Source organism: Hemitrygon akajei, chromosome 23 (assembly GCF_048418815.1).
Source record: "Hemitrygon akajei chromosome 23, sHemAka1.3, whole genome shotgun sequence".
Lineage (NCBI taxonomy): Eukaryota > Metazoa > Chordata > Chondrichthyes > Myliobatiformes > Dasyatidae > Hemitrygon > Hemitrygon akajei.
In genome coordinates this window covers 18,925,576-18,943,631 of record NC_133146.1, presented here as the reverse complement: position 1 = coordinate 18,943,631, position 18,056 = coordinate 18,925,576, and the positions used below count along the sequence as shown (strand labels likewise).

Genomic DNA, 18,056 nt, shown 5'->3' with positions numbered 1-18,056 from the left:
CAATAAAATGTTTCTGACCTGAAACGTGAGCTGTTTCCCTCTCCGCTGACACAACCCGAACCAATAAGTCTTTCCAGCGTTTTTCTATATGTTTTGTTTCAAATATCCTGCAGCAAATTAATAGTTTGAAACAATTTAATTTGGGCATAAGAATGTGGCGTTGGCGAAATTACTATGAATGAAGGTTGGTCATCGTGACGGGAGGGGGACAACGTGAAGGAGGGGGTGTGTCAATGTGAAAGGAGGGGAGTCACTGAAGGAGGGGTGTATCATTGCGAAGGGGGGCACTGTGAAGGGAACGTCACCATAAGGGGTAGAGTAACTGTGAAGGGAAGGGGTCACTGTGAAAGGGTGTTCAATGTACTGTGGACGGGGTGGGGGTTCAATGTGAAGGGGAACTCTGACACTAAGGCCAGTTGCTTCACTGAAGGTTGGTGAGTCACCCAGCCCCAGTTTGTACTTGCCGGACCCCCGTCGTCTCAGACACTTTGAAACCGGCCGCACTGCCGCTGCTGGGCCAGTTGAGGGTCTGGGGTGGAGGACGGTCTACAATGTGGCAGAGGGCTGGCTGACGCCGAGAGCTGTGAGTGCGGAGTCCTTGTCTCCCTCTTTGCATCTCTACCGCTGGCTCTCTCTGTCCCCGAGGTACCTTTCGCTGGCTCTGTGCCTGTAGACAATCCGTTTGCGTTGCCGGTTGCCCGGGGCCCGTGCAGTTTCACGCAAGGTCCCAGTTACTTGACCTCGCCCTCGGCTCTCTGATCTGCTCCGGGAGTCCGGCTTCCGGTACCGGCAAGTCCCGGTGTCTCGGCCCGAAGCGAGGAGCAGGAGCCCGGGGGAGAGGGAGGGCTGCGGGTGACTATTCACAGGATGCAGCCACAGAGGTGACGGAGGCGATCTTACTGTTGTCGTCCGACCAGGGCGTCAGGTTCTGTAGCGCGAACAGGGAGGCGTTGTGCAGGCAGATGGGGTCGGGCTGGATGGGCTGGCTCAGCGACTTCTGAAAGGCCTCTTGCTGGAGTTGCATCAGGATGCGGTTGGCCTGTTGCCGCTCTGCCTCTCTCTCCTCCGCCGTCTGCCGCCTTCACCCAGGAGCAACCAGCAACCGAAACAGAAAGAGACAGACTCTGTCAATCAACCTGCCCTGGCGCCGGCCTTGGGGTGGGGGGAGGAAGGGGTAGGGAGAAGGGTGAGGGGAGGGTGGGACTAGGTCTCTACTCCCAACAAACCTTCCCCACAAGGACTGGAAGTGGGCGGCTCAGCGGACAGGAGTGGGCAATAACTATTCAAAGTTCAAAATAAATGTATTGTTAAAGTACATATTCGTATACCACTCCGGGATTCGTTGACGGGCACTGAATGAATGGCGTTATCGTAAGATATAGGGAGAGAATTAGGCCATTCAGCCCATTAAGTCCCTTCCGCTCTTCAATCACGGCCGATTTTTTTTCAATCCCATTTTCCCACCTTCTGGTAACCCTTACCCCTCGTATCAATCAAGAACACATCAACCTCTATCAAAGTACACCCGATGACTCGGACATAGAAATCTACAGCACATTACAGGCCCTTCGGCCCACAATGTTGTACCGACCATGTAACCTACTCTAGAAACTGCCTAGAATTATCTTACGGCTTTAGCCCTCTATTTTTCTAAGCTCCACGTACCAATCTAAGAGTCTCTTAAATACCCTATTGTATCCCATAAAGAAATTCCTCCTCGTTTCTCCTCACCATTTATTCTGCCCCTGTGCCCTCTGATGGAAACATCCTATGCAGCGGCTTTTTCCCACTCCTACCAGACCCCCGAGGCAATGCTCTGTTTCACAAGAAGACAACAGAGACTGCGCATGGTGGAATCCGGCGCAACGGACAGTCTGCTGGAGGAACTCAGCGGGTCGAGCAGTGTTGTGGGGGGGTGGGGGGGGGAAGAGAAAGGAATTGACTGCGAAACTTCGCATTAGAACAGTTTGTCACTTTCACACCCCCTTCCCGGTGATGCTGTCACGTTCTCTGTCCCCCTTTCGGTACTTTGCACTATTTTAAACAGCATTACAATGTTTGCACTGTCTGCTGTTTATACGCTGTCGCGGTGTTTACTGTTGTGTCTATTGTTACCGTGTGGTAAACCACGTATGCCTGTCTGGACACGCCCCTCTGCTGACCGCTCCTGTGGCTCCTCCCACAGACCCCTGGATAAAGGTGATTGGGGCACTGCTCCTCCCACAGTCTTCAACATGGTTGTGCCCGTTTTCACTGGCGTATCATTTTGTACTCTACTTCCAGTCTCCTAGAGTTATTGATAGCGCATCATACCGTGCACTCGATTTCGCGGTGTTTATTGTTGTGTCTATTACCGAGCACACGATTTCGGGGTGTTTATTGCTGTGTCTATTATCGTGCACACGATTTCGCGGTGTTTATTGTTGTGTCTATTATCGTGCACACGATTTACTCTCTGAGCTTCACAGGAGCAAGGAATTTCACTGCACACATGTGTCTCGACACACCAACTTCTGTTTAGACCCTTTGAACTACTTGTCATCTGAACTACTGACTCAGGGGATGGGGCCGGAGGGGCCTTTCACACGAGTGATCAGAGGCATTGTGCTGGGAGGTGACCCCGATACACAGAGGGGCAGAAACTCTCGCGGTCAGCGTTCCCTCTCACAAGTAGCCATGGCCGCCTCACTTCGGGTCTGCATTAGGAATTTTCACCGATGCTCTTCACGCGCCCGTCACTGGACAGAAAACGTCCTCTTTCTCAGCATCAGCGCGGTTGTCGCCCCAGGCGAACTCCAGTTCACCAAGGGCTGTTCATTTATTTAGTCTTCCCGTTCACATTGCCCCACCCCCTCCCACAATCGCCGGTGTCCAACTTTATGCTTCTACTTATTAGTCGATTTGGTTCATAGGGAGTTCCCAGAAGAGGAGCCAATCAAAGGAGATACTCCCACCTAATCCCCACCTCCCGCTCAGAGTCCGCCAATCAAAGAAAGAGCCCCAGGTCACAGCCATCAAACAGAGGAAGCACGCTCTATATTCTCTCGCAATATCCAACCAATAGTCACCCTTTGGCACGAACCCGCTGCTTTCATTTCTGTGAAACTGTTTTTTTTCCCAAATTCATACTGTAATCTTCCGTCTTTGCCACCCACCATGGGTCACAGATCCTCCCCGTTGGGAAAACGGCACTACAGAAATACCGAGCAATCCTCACTGGCACACTCGGTGTGTGGGGGAGCAGAAACACTCGCGGCCACCAGGTACGGCAATGGTGCGGCGAAATTTCAACCCCAATCAGGGAATTTAACCTGGAATCAGCAGTATTTAGGTCCGCGATACTAATAGACTGTAGCTCTAGATGGCTCACGGATGAGGAACTCGAGACAGGCCAGTCAGCAGTAGAGCCCAGGAGCAGGCTCTTCGGCCCGTCACGTCAGCCCTGATTACGAGGCCAAATGCCTCGGATACGTCCTGCTAATGACCGGATCCGGACAAATAAATTAAAGACCAACAGGGTAAACAGCCAGCTCCATCATTGGCACTAACCTCCCCAGCATCGAGGACATCTTCAAAAGGCGTCTCCCCCCCCCCCCCCATGACCTTTTCTCATTTTTTCTCATTGCTACTATCCAGGAGGAGGTACAGGGAGTCTGAATACGCACACTCAACGGTTTAGCTTCTTCTCCGCAATCAGATTTCTGAATGAACAACTAACTCGCGTACACTACCTCACTGTGTTTATCCCTTTTCTTTTGCTCCCTTTTGGACTAATTTAACTATATATCTAGATGATTTAATTTATAGCTTTTTACGTGTTGCAATGTACCGCTGCCGCAGAACAAATTTCACGAGGTGCGCCGGTGATATTAAACCTGATTCTGACTCTGTTCGGGAGAGTCACCAGAAACTGCCGCGCTGGAACCTTGAGCGACAATCTACACAATCTCTTGAGATTCAGCAACAAAAAATCTGTTGGATGAACTCAGCGGGAAGAAAGAAATTGTCGACGTTTCTGGTCCTCCCTCATACGCTGCCCGATTCGCTGGGTTTCTCCAGCAGATTGTATGTTGCTCATCTGTAAAGACGCTGGCTTATCCTTTCCCCCGCTGGACGCCCCTGCACCCAGCGGCGCTGATGGATCACGGGTCAGTGCTCACTACTCCCAGCGCCAATTTCCTGCCTTTCTTTCCAAGTCTCGGATGTGAAACATAAAAGAGATGCTGCAGATGCTGGAAATCCAGAGTAGGACACACACACACACACACACACACACACACACACACACACACACACACACACACACTACTCAGAAGAAACTCAGCGGGTCAGGCAGCATCTATGGAGAGGAGTAAACAGTCGAGATTTTGTGTGCAGACCCTTTTTCGGAACTGGAAAGGAAGGGGGAATAAACCAGAATAGGAGAGTGAGGGGAGGGGGAGGAGTACAAGCTGGTAGGTGATAGATGAGACCAGTTGAGGGAGAAGGTGGAAGGGGGATGAAGTAAGAAGCTGGGTGGTGATAGGTAAAAGGCTGAAGAAGAAGGAACCTGATAGGAAAAGTCTGAATCCAATTCCACGCTCCTCTGGATTCCGGACTCTCGTAGACAACCACCCCATCAGGATCACAGAACGATTACAAAGCGGGGCGGTCACTCATCTGGAACGTGCACTCCCGCCCTTTGTCCCTGAAATGTGGAACTGCGGATCACAGCTCCAAAGGTGCGTGGCCGGATGCTGTTTAAATGTGATCGGCCGAAGAGACCCCAGCGTTGTTAAAACCCCAGTGACGCCACGCCCCTCTCCCCAGAGCCGCGCATTTTCCCTTCCAGAGGGTAATGAGCTGCCAGAGGAGGTGGTCGAGGTGGATAAATCGTAACATTTAAGGTTACAATTTTAATCGCAAGCATTGAGATAGGTCGTTGGAGGGAAAGGACTGAGGGGGTTATGGGGCGAATGTGGGTAACTGGTCCTAGCAAGAAGGATGCTGTGTCTGGCATGGACCAAGTGGGCCGAATGGCCTGTTTCCGTGCTGTATTACTCTATGACAATATGAAGATACTCATTCAAGTCTAATTTAAACGGTATAAAGAAGCATATCAGCCCCTTCCAACTGTGGCAGGAGGTACCAGGCTTGAAACATTCTGTGTTAAAACGAAATGCTCCCTCCACATTTGTTTGTGGCACCTTTACACCGTGCCGACTGCTTCTGAACCCTCTACCAATGGGAATCGTCAGCTCTCTACACAAACAAGAGAAAATCCGCAGATGCTGCAAATCTAAGCAACGCACACAAATTGCTGGAGAAACTCAGGAGGCCAGGCAGATTCCGTGGGAACAAAGTACAGTCGACGTTTCGGGCTTTTTTCCCGTAGATGCTGCCTAGCCTGCTGAGTTCCTCCAGCATTTTGTGTGTGTTGCTCTGTCTAAACCCTTCGTGACTCGAAACCCCTCGCTCAGATCCCTTAACGACATTTCCTGATCCACTAACGATATTCCCTGTCGCCTAACGACATCCCCTATCCCCCAAACATTCCCAGATTCCTTATCGACATTCCCTGTCCACTAATGACATTCCTTGTTTCACCAACGGCACTCGCAGTTCTCTAACGACATCCCATGTTCCCCTAAGAACATTTCCGGATTCCCTAACGATATTCCCTGTCGCCTAACGACATCCCCTATCCCCCAAACATTCCCAGATTCCTTAACGACATTCCCTGTCCACTAATGACATTCCTTGTTTCACCAACGGCACTCGCTGTTCTCTAACGACATCCCATGTTCCCCTAAGAACATTTCCGGATTCCCTAACGACATTCCCTGTACGATCCTTGCTTCAAGGAAAATAAATCCAAACTTCCTCAAAGCTGAGGAGCCTCATCTCGGGAATCATTCCGCTAAACACCGTAAAATCTGGGTAAAATCACCGTAAAATGCGCGATGCAGGATTATATCGGCGGGTAGCACACATTACACGGGATTACTAGCACACGTTATACGAGATATCACGGGGTGGATGGTACCGAAATAAGCCACTCTGCCGAACCAGTCCCTGCTAGTGTTTACTTTCCACCTGGAGGCTCCGCAACCCCCCCCCCCCCCATTTCCTCCATTCTCAGTGTGAACGAGCAGAAATGCTGGATGAGGGTTCGATTTCAACACTTAAGAGAAGCTTAAATAGGTAAATGGATGGGAGGGTTATGTAGGATCACAGCCCAAGACTGGGTCAATGGGACTAGGCAGAACAATAGTTCAGCACGGACTAGATGGGCCGAATGGTCCGTTTCCGTTCTTTCCTCTGCTCGCTCCCTTCCCGCTCGAACACTCATCAACGCTCCCCACCGCTCCACATTCCCACCGCCCCCTAGGGAAAGGGGTTCCTGTGGATTTCCCTCGCTGACACCGACGGTCTCTGTTTCCCTCGTCCCACCAGCGGAGGCGCACTCTCTGCTCCGTCAGAACCTTCCAGCAGTTCACAGATGTACATGGACCCCCTCTCCCTTCTTCTCTCAAGTGAAAGGTTTGCCCGTCGCCTCAGGCTTTCCCTGGTGTCAACGTCTCTGCACTTGTTGCGCATTCCTCGCAGACTTCCGCCGCCTTCTGTCCACGGGACGCCTTTCCGTAACAGGACAACCAGAGTGCACGCTCCCTGCCCCCTAACAACGCTCTGTCCAAGTGAGGAGCATACCTGTCTTCCTTTCCGGTCCCATCTCCCTATAAACAACCCCAAATGTTTGTTTTAAGGACAAGGCTTTGCTGCCTCTGGTACAACCTGCCCTCGCTGGCGTCACTTTGATCCGAACCACCGTCCAGACCCGCACTTTCCAACCTGACCTTTCCATTCCTGCCATCTTGCTGGCGTTTATCGGGGTTCCCAACCGCACCCCTACCCCCGCCCCCCACCCCACCACCAACCTAACCCTCGTTTTCACGGAAGACCATATGTCAGTTCTCCTTTTTATTGACTGTTCGCATCTGGTGTCACATGAAAACCCGGCAAATGCGTTTTGGAATTCGGATTGTGATCGGGAGCGGTCCTTGTCTGCCCGCCAGCGAGGGGCATCGTCCTCACCCGGAATCGCAGCTATGAATACGCGGTGAGAATTTACAACCTGGCCTGACCTGCTTTCTGTGATCCATCGAAACAATTGCACTTTAACCGGCCGCCCGGCCCGGTCACACGCAGGTGCCGCAGAACTAGGCTTCAAAAACGGGGCGGCAGCGGGGGAGAGGGAGAAGGGTAGAGGGAGTGGTGGGGCAGAGAAATAGGGTGGTGGGGGAAATTGAAACATAAAAGGGGCGAGAAGCAGAAAGGGAAAAGATGAGATAATGTAAAGGAAAAGAGAACTAAGACAGGGACAGAGTTTTGAAGGGGGCGGTGGGGAGAGAGGAGACCGAGAGCGGCTAGCGGGGAGAATTGTTCCGGGAAATTGGTCATCTCAAGTTCGCCTCATCATTATATCACCCAGTTTTTTTCAGTTCAGAAACTGGGACAGGTTGTGTGCGTTAGTGCGAGAGAGAAAATGGAGAAAGGAGAGGTAGAGAGACGGAGGAAGAGAGAGGGGGAGAGAGAGAAATGGGGTGAGTGGGAGAAAGAGAGGTGACAGAGGGTGTGGGAAGGAGGGAGAAGGTGAGGGTGCAAGCGGTTTGTGTGGGGATGAACTGGGAGAACGAAATCCGTAACTAAGGAGGAGTATTTAATATTTCTTCTGCGAACTCTGGACCCCTCGCTCCGAGTTCTCAATAACCTGACTGTCGGGGGAGCAGTCACTGTCCAGGCCGACAGCCGGGGTAGTGGGCTGGTGTGGGTGGGTGGGGAAGGAGCGTGCACGATATCCCAGTGGTCCGGCTATGAATGTCTGAATGCAGAGGTGGAGGAATGAAATCTCTGCCGACCTGGTTGTGTCCCAAGAGGAAGCGATTGAACGGGCATTGGCGGTGGGGGTGGGCTAACTAACTTCAGGACTGACCACCGAGGCGACAGGCATTGAAGATCAGAGTGTGAATGGGGCGGGGAGACGAGGACCCGGGAACGAACACCGCTAGCAGCATGAAACAATTTCCACCTGAAACAACGATGGAAATGCCTGGTGAATTGGAAAGCGTCCGCGAAGAGAGAAGCGGTCTCCACGTTTCATCGGGCCAGACCCACTGAGTCTGTTTTGATTCCGGGGTCCAGCATCTGCAGTGTTTTGATAATGCTGACAAACTCCAGGAATCATCGGGTGGGGGGGGGGGCGGGGGCGGGGGTGCACCGCACTGGGAAACTTGGTGTCCATATAGTGGCGTGCTCATGATAGGTATATAAAGATCTCCTGGAGGCGGGACGGGCTGGGACCTCCTCGAGGGACAGGTGTTTTAAGAATTACACGACGGCGAATGGATTCGGGGAGATGCTACCATTTGGCGAGAATTAATAACCAGGAGTCACCAGAACAGGACGAACGGGAATCAGGAGTCCATCTGTACAGGACGGAGCAGGGGGAAGATGGAACTCAGTCCAGTTGTGGTGGGGGGGGGGGGGGGGTAGATGGTGGCAGGTCTAAGAGTAAGGGAGGTGGGTTTGGGACGGGCAAAAGGGGTTACTGCGATATTTTTGTTGTTTTTTTTTAAATCAAATCTGTTTGCTGATATCTGAAAACTTTCTTGCAGTTTATACTCGCCACGCACATCTCCAGTTCTGTAACTTTGCGTCCCAGGACTCTCACCCGGGAAACCAACTCAATATTAAGAACACCTACGCTCCCTCGGCCTCCCTCTCCCCTCACCTTTCCTTCCTTCATCCGCCTTCCACCGTTCACCCCCTTCACTCCCCTCCACTCTTCCACCTTCCTCCTGGCCGTGGGGCTCCAGCCACCCCCCCCCCCACCCCCCCGTTTCCCGTTTCCCGAGAAATCTCCCGCTCGCTCGCTGGAGTCCGATCTTAGCAGAAAGCCTGCGGCTCCGGAGGCACGGGCCGAGGATACAGGACGCATCTCTCGCTTCCCCCGATCTCCGTACAGAAGTGCAGGCAGGAATCGCGTCAGGTCGGACCAGTTCATCCCGGAATCGGGAAGCCGATCAGTGTTTATTCACAGGAAATCTAACAGAGTTTCTCTTTGTCTTACCAGAGCGGAATTCAACACGGATCACCGCCTTTCACCGAATAAGGCGGGGAAAGGTTGTTCGATAGCGGAGGAGGTAAAAACCGCCCAGGATAATTCCTTTCTGAAACTCTTCCGCCTTTTCAACATTTTTAAATTTTCTTTTTCAGTAATTGGTTTTGGCTGGTTTGAATAAGAAAACGTCCATTTCCACCAGCAACAATTACCCAAGTCAATTACAATCGAAATAATTAATAAATAAACGTTAAATTGTGTAGGTCAGCCTGTTTTATTTAAGGCCCGATGAGGGTGGCAGGAAACTGGCGGGGGGGGGGGGGGGGGTGGAAGGTTTCACCGGCCTGTACGTACTTGATCTTGGTTACTAAACTCAAACGAGCAAATGAGATAAAGCATTATTACCAGGAATGAAGGGGAACCGGTGATTTCGATCAGCCGCCCCTAAAGAGGTTTATCCCCACGCCACCCTTCCTTTCTCCGGCCACTTTTAATTTCTCCTCCGTTCCTCTGTTATTCCTGCTTTCCTTTAACCCTCGCCTTTCTTCTCCGTCAGAGCGAGTTCCTCGTTGGCCCGACTTTCAGCGTGAATAGGCTTTTCCTGAATGTCCGTTCGATTTATTTGTGGCCAATTTATGTTAACCCTTTTTACCAAATCTTTTCACTTGATAAAAGAAAGCCAGTTCCAGCTCCGTATTCCCGCTTCCTATCCACGTTAAAATTTAAATACAACTTATCGTCCAGGCAGCATCCACAGAAATGAATGAACAGTCGACGTTTCGCGCCGAGATCTTTCATCAGCACTCGACCCAAAACGTCGATTGTTGACTCTTTTCCATAGATACTACCTGACCTGCTGAGTTCCACCAGCACTTCTGTGCGCGTGTTGCTCCGGATGAATTTCCAGCATCTGCAGCATCTCTTGTGTTTATCGTCCATTTAAACAGGGGTTAGACGGTTTATCAGTTCCCACCTCCCCACCCCGGCCCAGAAGACAGTCTTCCTCAAAGGACAATCGAAGTAAAGAGCTTACATCTTTCCAAGGCTGGGGGTGGAGGGTGGGGGGGGGGAGGCGAGGGAGGAAGAGTTTCTGGGATAGATGAGACAGTGGAGTTCCATGAATCTATGAAATGGTAAATCAGCCTCGAAGGGCCGAGCGGCCTCCTCTTGCTCTTAATCCCAGTGTATGTAGGGCGGTGTAAAATGTTCCCCATTGCCCAACTAAGTTCTGAAAGTTTGACACAACTTTTTCAGCTTCTGTAGAAAGGAGTTCTGCAGTGATGTTCCCACCATTCTGTTCATTCGCCGGCCACAGTTGCCGGGTCCCGCAACCCCATTTAGACGCTGATTTTTTAAGAACCTTTGTGACAAAATACAGACTGACCCCCCTCACTTCCATCAGTCACTTGGTCCGCGCGTTTGCTACTGTGAGGGTTGAGGAGGGAAAGAGGCCGGCGGGGGAATAGCGAGGCAGGGAGAAGGAAGGCTGCAGTTCTCAGCCCAGGGATTTGGCCTGTGTCTCGTCCCAGCCCGGCCCTTACCTCCACTTGGTCCGCCTGTTCTGAAACCAGGTTTTCACTTGAGCGTCGGTCATTTTCAGGGCCTTGGCCAGCGCTGCCCTCTCGGCCGACGCCAGGTACTTCTGGCGGTGAAAGCGCTTTTCCAGCTCGCAGATCTGGAGGCGCGTGAACGAGGTCCGCGGTTTCTTTTTCTTCGGCGGAGTGCGGTTTTGGTACGGGTGCCCTATCCTCCGGGTCACGGTGAATGGCGAGAGGGCCACTGAAAAAGAGGACGGGCGGGTGATGAGGAGAATCTCGGAGCCCGGACAGAGACGCGAATCCCCGGCCATTGGGGCGCACGGCCACCCAGTCCTGCGGGGCAATGAGTCACCATATTTCACTTTAAAATGAACTTAAATCACGGACTAATGATTTCACAGACCAACCCGGCTGCAGATACCTTCCTCCCTGGCCGTCCTGATTCATTCTTCGTGTGTGTAATGAGAGGGTCCTTCTCCCTTCGATATGAATAAATGTCAAATTGTTGGGCTCAAAACTACCCATAAATACTCAAGGATCAGTGTTAGTGTGAAGGGGATGGGGGGGGAGTGATGGACAAAAGGGCGGGGGCACAGAAATACAATGAGAGAGGAAGGAGAGAGAAAATGAGGGACGGATGAAGTGCGGGGGTTGGGGGACAGAGAGAGAATGGTACGGGGTAGATAGGTGTAGGCACAATCTATCAAAAGAGAGTGTAAGAAAATTAAATACGCCGAAAACGGGAAAGGTTTCGGGAGGGAACGGGTAGAAGAGTGGGGAAATTGAAGAAACATATGGGATTACAGGTCAGTAAAGAACAAGCGACGTGAAGGAGAAATGGAGAGAAAAGAAAGGGAGTGTGGGTTGGAGGGAAAAGGTTTGAGACAAAGTTACAAGGCGGAGACTTCGGGCCTGTTGCCGCACCGGTACACCCTCGGCCCTCGGCTCCCTGCACCCCGGGGCTGTTCGACAGGGTGGGCGAGGAAGGGGGAAGAAGCCCCTTTTATATTCTATTAAAACCCATTGGGAAATATCACAGTCTTTAAGCAAAATATATTTCACCCGTCTCCCGCATTTCAGCGCGGCAGACCGGCCCGACCCGGCCCGGGGACGGCGAACGTGCCGTGGGATCCTCGAGCAGAAGCGGCGAAACTGCCCGAGGATCCGCAGCCTTCTCTCGGTAATGCAGCGGCAGAAATTCGGCGAGTTGCGCGGCGAGAGAGGCCGAGCCGGGGCATCGGAGAGGCCTGTGTACAGTCTCACAAAAAGGCCACACTGATAACTCCCCACTTTCAAAATCCACATTGTAAAAAAAAACTGAATTATAAAATCATTGTCTTTAAAACAGGTTTCGTTTAATAAACATACGACACAGAACTAGTGTTATGTGCTGTTTCTAACTAACAGTTTTAAAACACAATTTATCCCGACAGATTATTACATTTAAATCCAGTGATTAAATCACACACTTTTAGCTTTAATGTGTGATTAAACAAGAAGATTTTTATGGATGCATTTAAGTACGTTATAGTTTCATAAAATAAAACGTGTATGAGATGTATTTGAATTTTACAAGCTAACATTAATTTGTAGATAATCGATTCAGTTTTATATTGAATTACGATTTCCCCTCCAGCTTTTCACCGTGTCTCGCTACATGTGACAATAATAAATCATTACCAAATATAATAATTATTTTAACTTCTCAGACCTCCATATTTGCAGATAAATGGTTTCTCTGAAGGATTAATTCTGGGAGTAGTTTTTGGACAAATCTTTACTGAGTGAACTTAATCAGTAAAAAGAAAATCCAAACAAATACTGGACTTCAAACAATCCCAGTCGCTCCGAAGGGGACTAATTCGTTCGGGTTTTAGATAAAGTCTTCGTGAATTATGGAGGGATGTTTAGTCGATACTCCGGACCTGCTTTAATACAGGTCAGTCAGTTCTTTAATTGTGTTAAATGTTTGGAAGGCGGGAGTTTGTGGATAATTATCAGATCATCTTTGTCCCTTGGTTTTACCGATTCCAATCAGTTTTTAATTTAAATTGGTTGGTTCTATCTCTTTTTAATTAAAAAGAAATCACATTCTATTAATATAAATCCTGACCGTCATTGCCAAAATATCCGAAAGACGATTTCTGGCGGAAATGCCGCCTCGGTGCCCGCGTTGATAATTTCAGAGAACAAACAAGGAAGGTTAGGAAATAAGGATTGCTCCCGGACTCTGACGATGGAGAAGGGGTTGGAATTGCGAGTGATTAAATAGAAGGGGATAGTGCTGTTGTGGGTTTAGTGGTCTTAACTCACCGTCCCCGTTCCCCCTTACCTGTGAACCTGTCCTTCGTGTACCTCCTGTTACTCTCCATCCACGGGAATGTCATGTTGCCCAGGGAGTTGTTGGCGGCTGGGCCAGGCGCGCCACCCGTGCTCATGGGCTGGTGAACGCCGGTGGTCACGGGCCGATGGGCAGGCACCCTGATGACACCCGCTGGGTTCAAGCCGTTGCTGTTCATGCCCAGGTTGACGCCGTACGGACTGGCCAGCGAGGACAAGCTGCAGGCACCGTTGTAGCCGCCGCCGCCGTTGTTGGCGTAGTTTACCGGTACGTTGTTGTAACTCCCGCTGACCATGCATCCTAGTCCGTAGTCCACATCCTGGAGCCGCGAATTCGGAATCATGCAACTTCCTTGATCCGGATTGTTCAAGATCTGGTCTATTCCAAAACTGATGGGTTCGTGTTGAGAGTGTGGATGCGGTCCGCCCAATGGATCCATCCCTGCTCAGAGGGGTTGCCCGGTAACCGTGGCGTTTCCCAGGCGCGATCCCGGCTCCCCCGATCTCCCAAACAAATAAAATACGCCTCAGTTCTGCGGTTCCTCGGAGCGGGCGAAGCGGCAGCCGGGAGGCTGGTGTTATTTTGCAGGAGGTTTCAGAGTCGGCTTCGAAACCGAAACATCAATCATTGTTTGCCAGGAACTCCGAGACAGAATGCATCCTGGACTAGTGGGACTGGGGAGGGGGTGGGCTGTTCTTTATTGGCTGGGATCGCAGTGACAGAGCCGAGGAGCGAAGGGGAGGGGGGTTTAACAGGGCAGCGAGGAGCTGAACGGCGGGACCTAACCTTATAAAGTCAAGCCAGAAATTCATGCCAAAAGGTTTTCGTATTCTCGAATTATTCATTCCAATGGCCCATACTGACCGGGGCTGAGGAGATATCAGGTGGTGCGTTCTCAATCATACCCTACAGGTCAAACCTCTGGTCGGGCTGGAATGTACAAGTCGCACCCCCCCACCCCCTCCACCTCCCCGTGCCCGCCCCGTTCCAGAGCTACCAGACGTCAGCGAACCGGCCGCTTCGTCTGCCGCGGGCACCGCGGCACTCAGCTAAAGAAGGTCCCAGTTCCCTGCCCCGTTGAAAACCGCCATAAAGATCATTGAATAATTCAGTAAACCCCTTCATGTGACCTCGGCGTGAATGGTCTTTGTAAAACAGGATTGTATGTAATTTTTTAAAAATCTTGTTGAATTCTAAAGATTGAACCGGTTGCGAAGGGCGCGCTGGAACAGGCATGGGTTGGGACATGAAACCGTGAAGAATAAATATCCCAAAGGCAGCGCAAAATACACACACAACAACAAGGGAACCAATTCCAGCTGGCAGCGAGACACTCATGAAAACCTTCGTTGCAAATTAATAATATATAATTCATTCACCCTGCCTATAACATCGGCAAATTTGACTAAATCATTGCAGGAAACTATAAGGCATAAATTATACATTTCTGATAACTTCATGACAATTAAAACATTGGAAATTGGATCTATTTTAATTCGGAAACGAATCCAGGGCATATTTCCTTTAACCGGCGGAACACGGGCAGCAAGTCCTAATGTGGAACCAAGCAGGCAGCCGGGATCAGACCGGGCTCCGGGGGAGTCACTCCCAGGAATTTTTGGAATTCTGACCAGACGTCTCGGTGTTCGGGCAGCGTTCAATGGGGAGATTCAAGAGTTTTGAAACCGGGGTGGGTGGGAGGGGGGAGGAGAACAGGGAGGAGGGTAATGCTGGAGGAACAGGCAGCGCCTCTTGCTCAGGATTCTATCTACGCATGACGCTGGAGGGAAAGTAATGAACGGGGAAGTTGTGTACGTATGTATGTGTGTGTGAGGGGGGGGGGAGGGGGAGGTGTTGGGTGTGAGATGAAGTGTAAAAGTTGACGTACTGGAGGTCAAACAGTCCCAGTTAGTGCGCGGGGCCGCTGTCAGCCCGGGAGATACAAGAAGCAGAGGTCGGTGCGGCGCCCAGTTTCACACCCCGAGCCCAGCGCTTCTGCTCAGTCTCTGCGCCGGCACCTGCCCGCTCCCTGCCTGCCAACGTCGCGGCAGCTCCGCGTCTAGACCCAATTACACTTCTACCTGGAATCCCCCCCCCCAAAACCACCACCACCCTACTGTCCCGACACTCCAAACCAACTCCTCATCGCCACCGTTTAAGTGAAGCGGCGGATTTGAACGATTTAACGTTGATGTCTAAACTCAGGACGTCCTACATCCTACATCGTTCCCCCGCTCTCCACTCTCTGCCTCTCACATTAGGTTGCGCAGCGCAGAAAGAGGCCTTTCATTCCCGGGCCTCTCTCTGTCAGCCCAGCTCGCCCAGGAGCTCTGCCTCAAGCCCAAATCTAATCACTTCCCTCGCCCCTCGCAGCGGCCACTTCACGTTCACTCCCCCTGTACCGCTGCCCAGACCCTCCACCCCGACCTTTGCATCGTCAGGCGACGCGAATCGCCCTTTGCTGATCTTATTTCAGCCCGTTATGATCAGGTACCAGCATCAAATCTTCTCTGAAACTCCGATCAGTATAACCTGCTTCTCCAGTCTAAAGCTGGAGCTGAAATCTCTCTACTCGGGAGAGTTCCTGTAAATCTGCCCTGCACTCCCCTGGGACCGTCGCATCCATCCCACAGGGTGTAATGACCAGAGCACAGCCCTCCGCCTCTGACTAGGCCGGTGTTTGCACAGCGTCCCCAGAACCCCGCAGCTTTTGCACTGTCTCTAAACTTATGAAGCCCAGAAGCCACGAGTGTGGATAAGACCATAAGACATAGGAACAGAATTAGGCCATTCGGTCCATCGAGTCTGCTCCGCCATTCCATCATGGCTGATTTATTACCCCTCTCAACCCCATTCTCTTGCCTTCCCCCCGTAACATATGATGCCATTACTAATCATGGACCTATCAATCTCCGCTTTAAATATACCCAACGACTTGGCCTCCCCAGCTGTCTGTGGCAATGAATTCCACAGATTCACCACCCCCTGGCCAAAAAAAAATCCTCCTAATCTCTGTTCTATTCCGTGGTTGTGTCCTCTGATCCTAAACTTCCCCGCTGCAGGAATCATCCTCTCCACGTCCACTCTGTCTGGGACTTTCAGTATTCGATAGGTTTCAATGAGATCCCCCATTATACTAAATGGCAGCGAGTACAGGTCCAGAGCCATCAAATATGTTAACCCTATCATTCCTGGGATCATTTTCGTGAATCTCCTCTGGATCCTCTCCAACGTCCAACACAACCTTCCTTGTCACCAAAATTGTGATGTAAGTTGTCCTTTCCTTACACGTCAGGTTCCCCTTTAGCTAACAGAGGCTCAGACCGCTTCCTGCGTCCGTACCTTGCCCCTGATTTTCTTCTTTTTCAAATCTTCTCTCCATTTCTCAGCCCTACTCTCCCTACATCTCGCGCCAAACCCTTCACTTTACCTTCCCCCCTCCCCTAATCTGCCACATCTCCTTCACTCTCGGGTTCACCTCGTCTCACTCTTACCCTCCCCGTTACAAGGTAAAGACTGGCCATTTCCGACTGAGGTGCACGGGAACTTATCTTAGAGGTGGGGAGTCCGGAGGCCGGATCACTAGATGTGGTGAAGGGGACTAAGGGCGATGGGGAGTTGGCATAGAAGAAGGGATGAGGCCTGAGGCAAGTCAGCCATCATTCCATTGAACGACAAGACGGGCCGAGTGGCCTACTTCAGCTCTATTGTTTTGTTTTCACTTTGACATCCATTACTTTCATCTTTCTTTTCTCTTTGTCTCTCACTCGTGCTCTGTCCCACTCTCTCCCCCCTCCCTTTGTAACCGCCCTCCCCTCTCACTCTCCCCTCTTTCACCCCTTGCTCTGTCTCTATCATTGGCACTTATACACACCTTCTCTCCCGCTCGCCCGCTTCCACCTCTCTCATTCACGTCTGACTCTCACACCTTAGTTCACTTACACACTCACACATCCCCTCTCACTCACGCTCTTCCCCTCTCCCCTCACTATACACGGCCCTCTCACACTCACCCTGTCTCGGAAACCTTCATTTACTCTTTGTCTTCTCTTCACACCGTCTCTTAAATTCCTCCCCCCTTGCTATGATCACATGGCTGTCATTCTCTATTTCCTTCCCTCTTTCCCCCCTCCTTTACCTCTCCTTGCCCTTCGCTGCCTATTTCCACACGGTTTTCTCTTTAACACCTCTTACACACTCCCTCTTTCTTCACCCCTCACCTTCAACCTCTCCAGCACCTTCCACATTCTCCCTCTTATTCATCCTCTTGCACCCTACCCTCCTTTCAAACACACTCTCATTCCCTCACCGCGCCCCCTCCCCAGATCTTCACCTCCTCCCCCACCCCCCGACCCCGCTTCTCTGCATCCTGCCAGACGCAGCCGTCAACACTTGAACTGAGAATCCGCAGACTGCCCATTAGGGCATTGATTGGGGCCACTATCAGACAGGGTGGTTTTCCTTCCGACCCGCGCCGCTGGATCTCCCGGGCCTGACACTGTGCTCTCAGCAGCCTGACGATCATTACAGTTCCGTGATCCAGGCGGCATTTACCTGGTCCATACAGGCTCCGCACTCCCTGAATGTGCCGGATTCGCGAGGCCGTGGATCACCTATACAATCTCCTAGCACACGGGGGTCCGGCCTCTCGCACTTGAGGGCTGACGTCTCCCTCCTCCACACGCCTGTTCTTACAGCTGCACACAATCACGCAGTGTACGCGCGCGCGCACCAACACACACACACACACACACACACACACACACACACACACACACACACACACACACACACACACACACACACACACACACACTGTCACAGACAACAGCCACTCACATAAACACACACAACATACACACTCACAGACAACAATCACTCACACAAACACACATACAACACACACACACACTTAAATAACAGCCACTCACACAGACAAAACACACACACAACATGCTGTCTCTCTCTCACACACACACAAACAAACACACACAAACTGAGTTTGATCTTTATTAAAACGAATGAACAGCTTACTAAAAATTTCCAGTTAGTGTTTAAGTCCTCAATGAGAAGTGAT

General features: G+C 51.2%; 1 protein-coding gene across 1 annotated transcript; it reads right to left on the bottom strand.

The window, feature by feature from the left end:
• Positions 1–270: 270 nt before the first annotated feature.
• tlx1 (T cell leukemia homeobox 1) lies at positions 271–13,418 on the bottom strand. Its single transcript, XM_073026792.1, has 3 exons — positions 12,971–13,418; positions 10,642–10,879; positions 271–1,079 (listed from the first exon to the last, which is right to left on the bottom strand). The coding sequence occupies exons 1-3, from the start codon at positions 13,416–13,418 to the stop codon at positions 857–859; spliced, it is 909 nt and encodes a 302-aa protein (XP_072882893.1). The 3' UTR covers positions 271–856.
• Between the last annotated feature and the right edge of the window lie 4,638 nt (positions 13,419–18,056).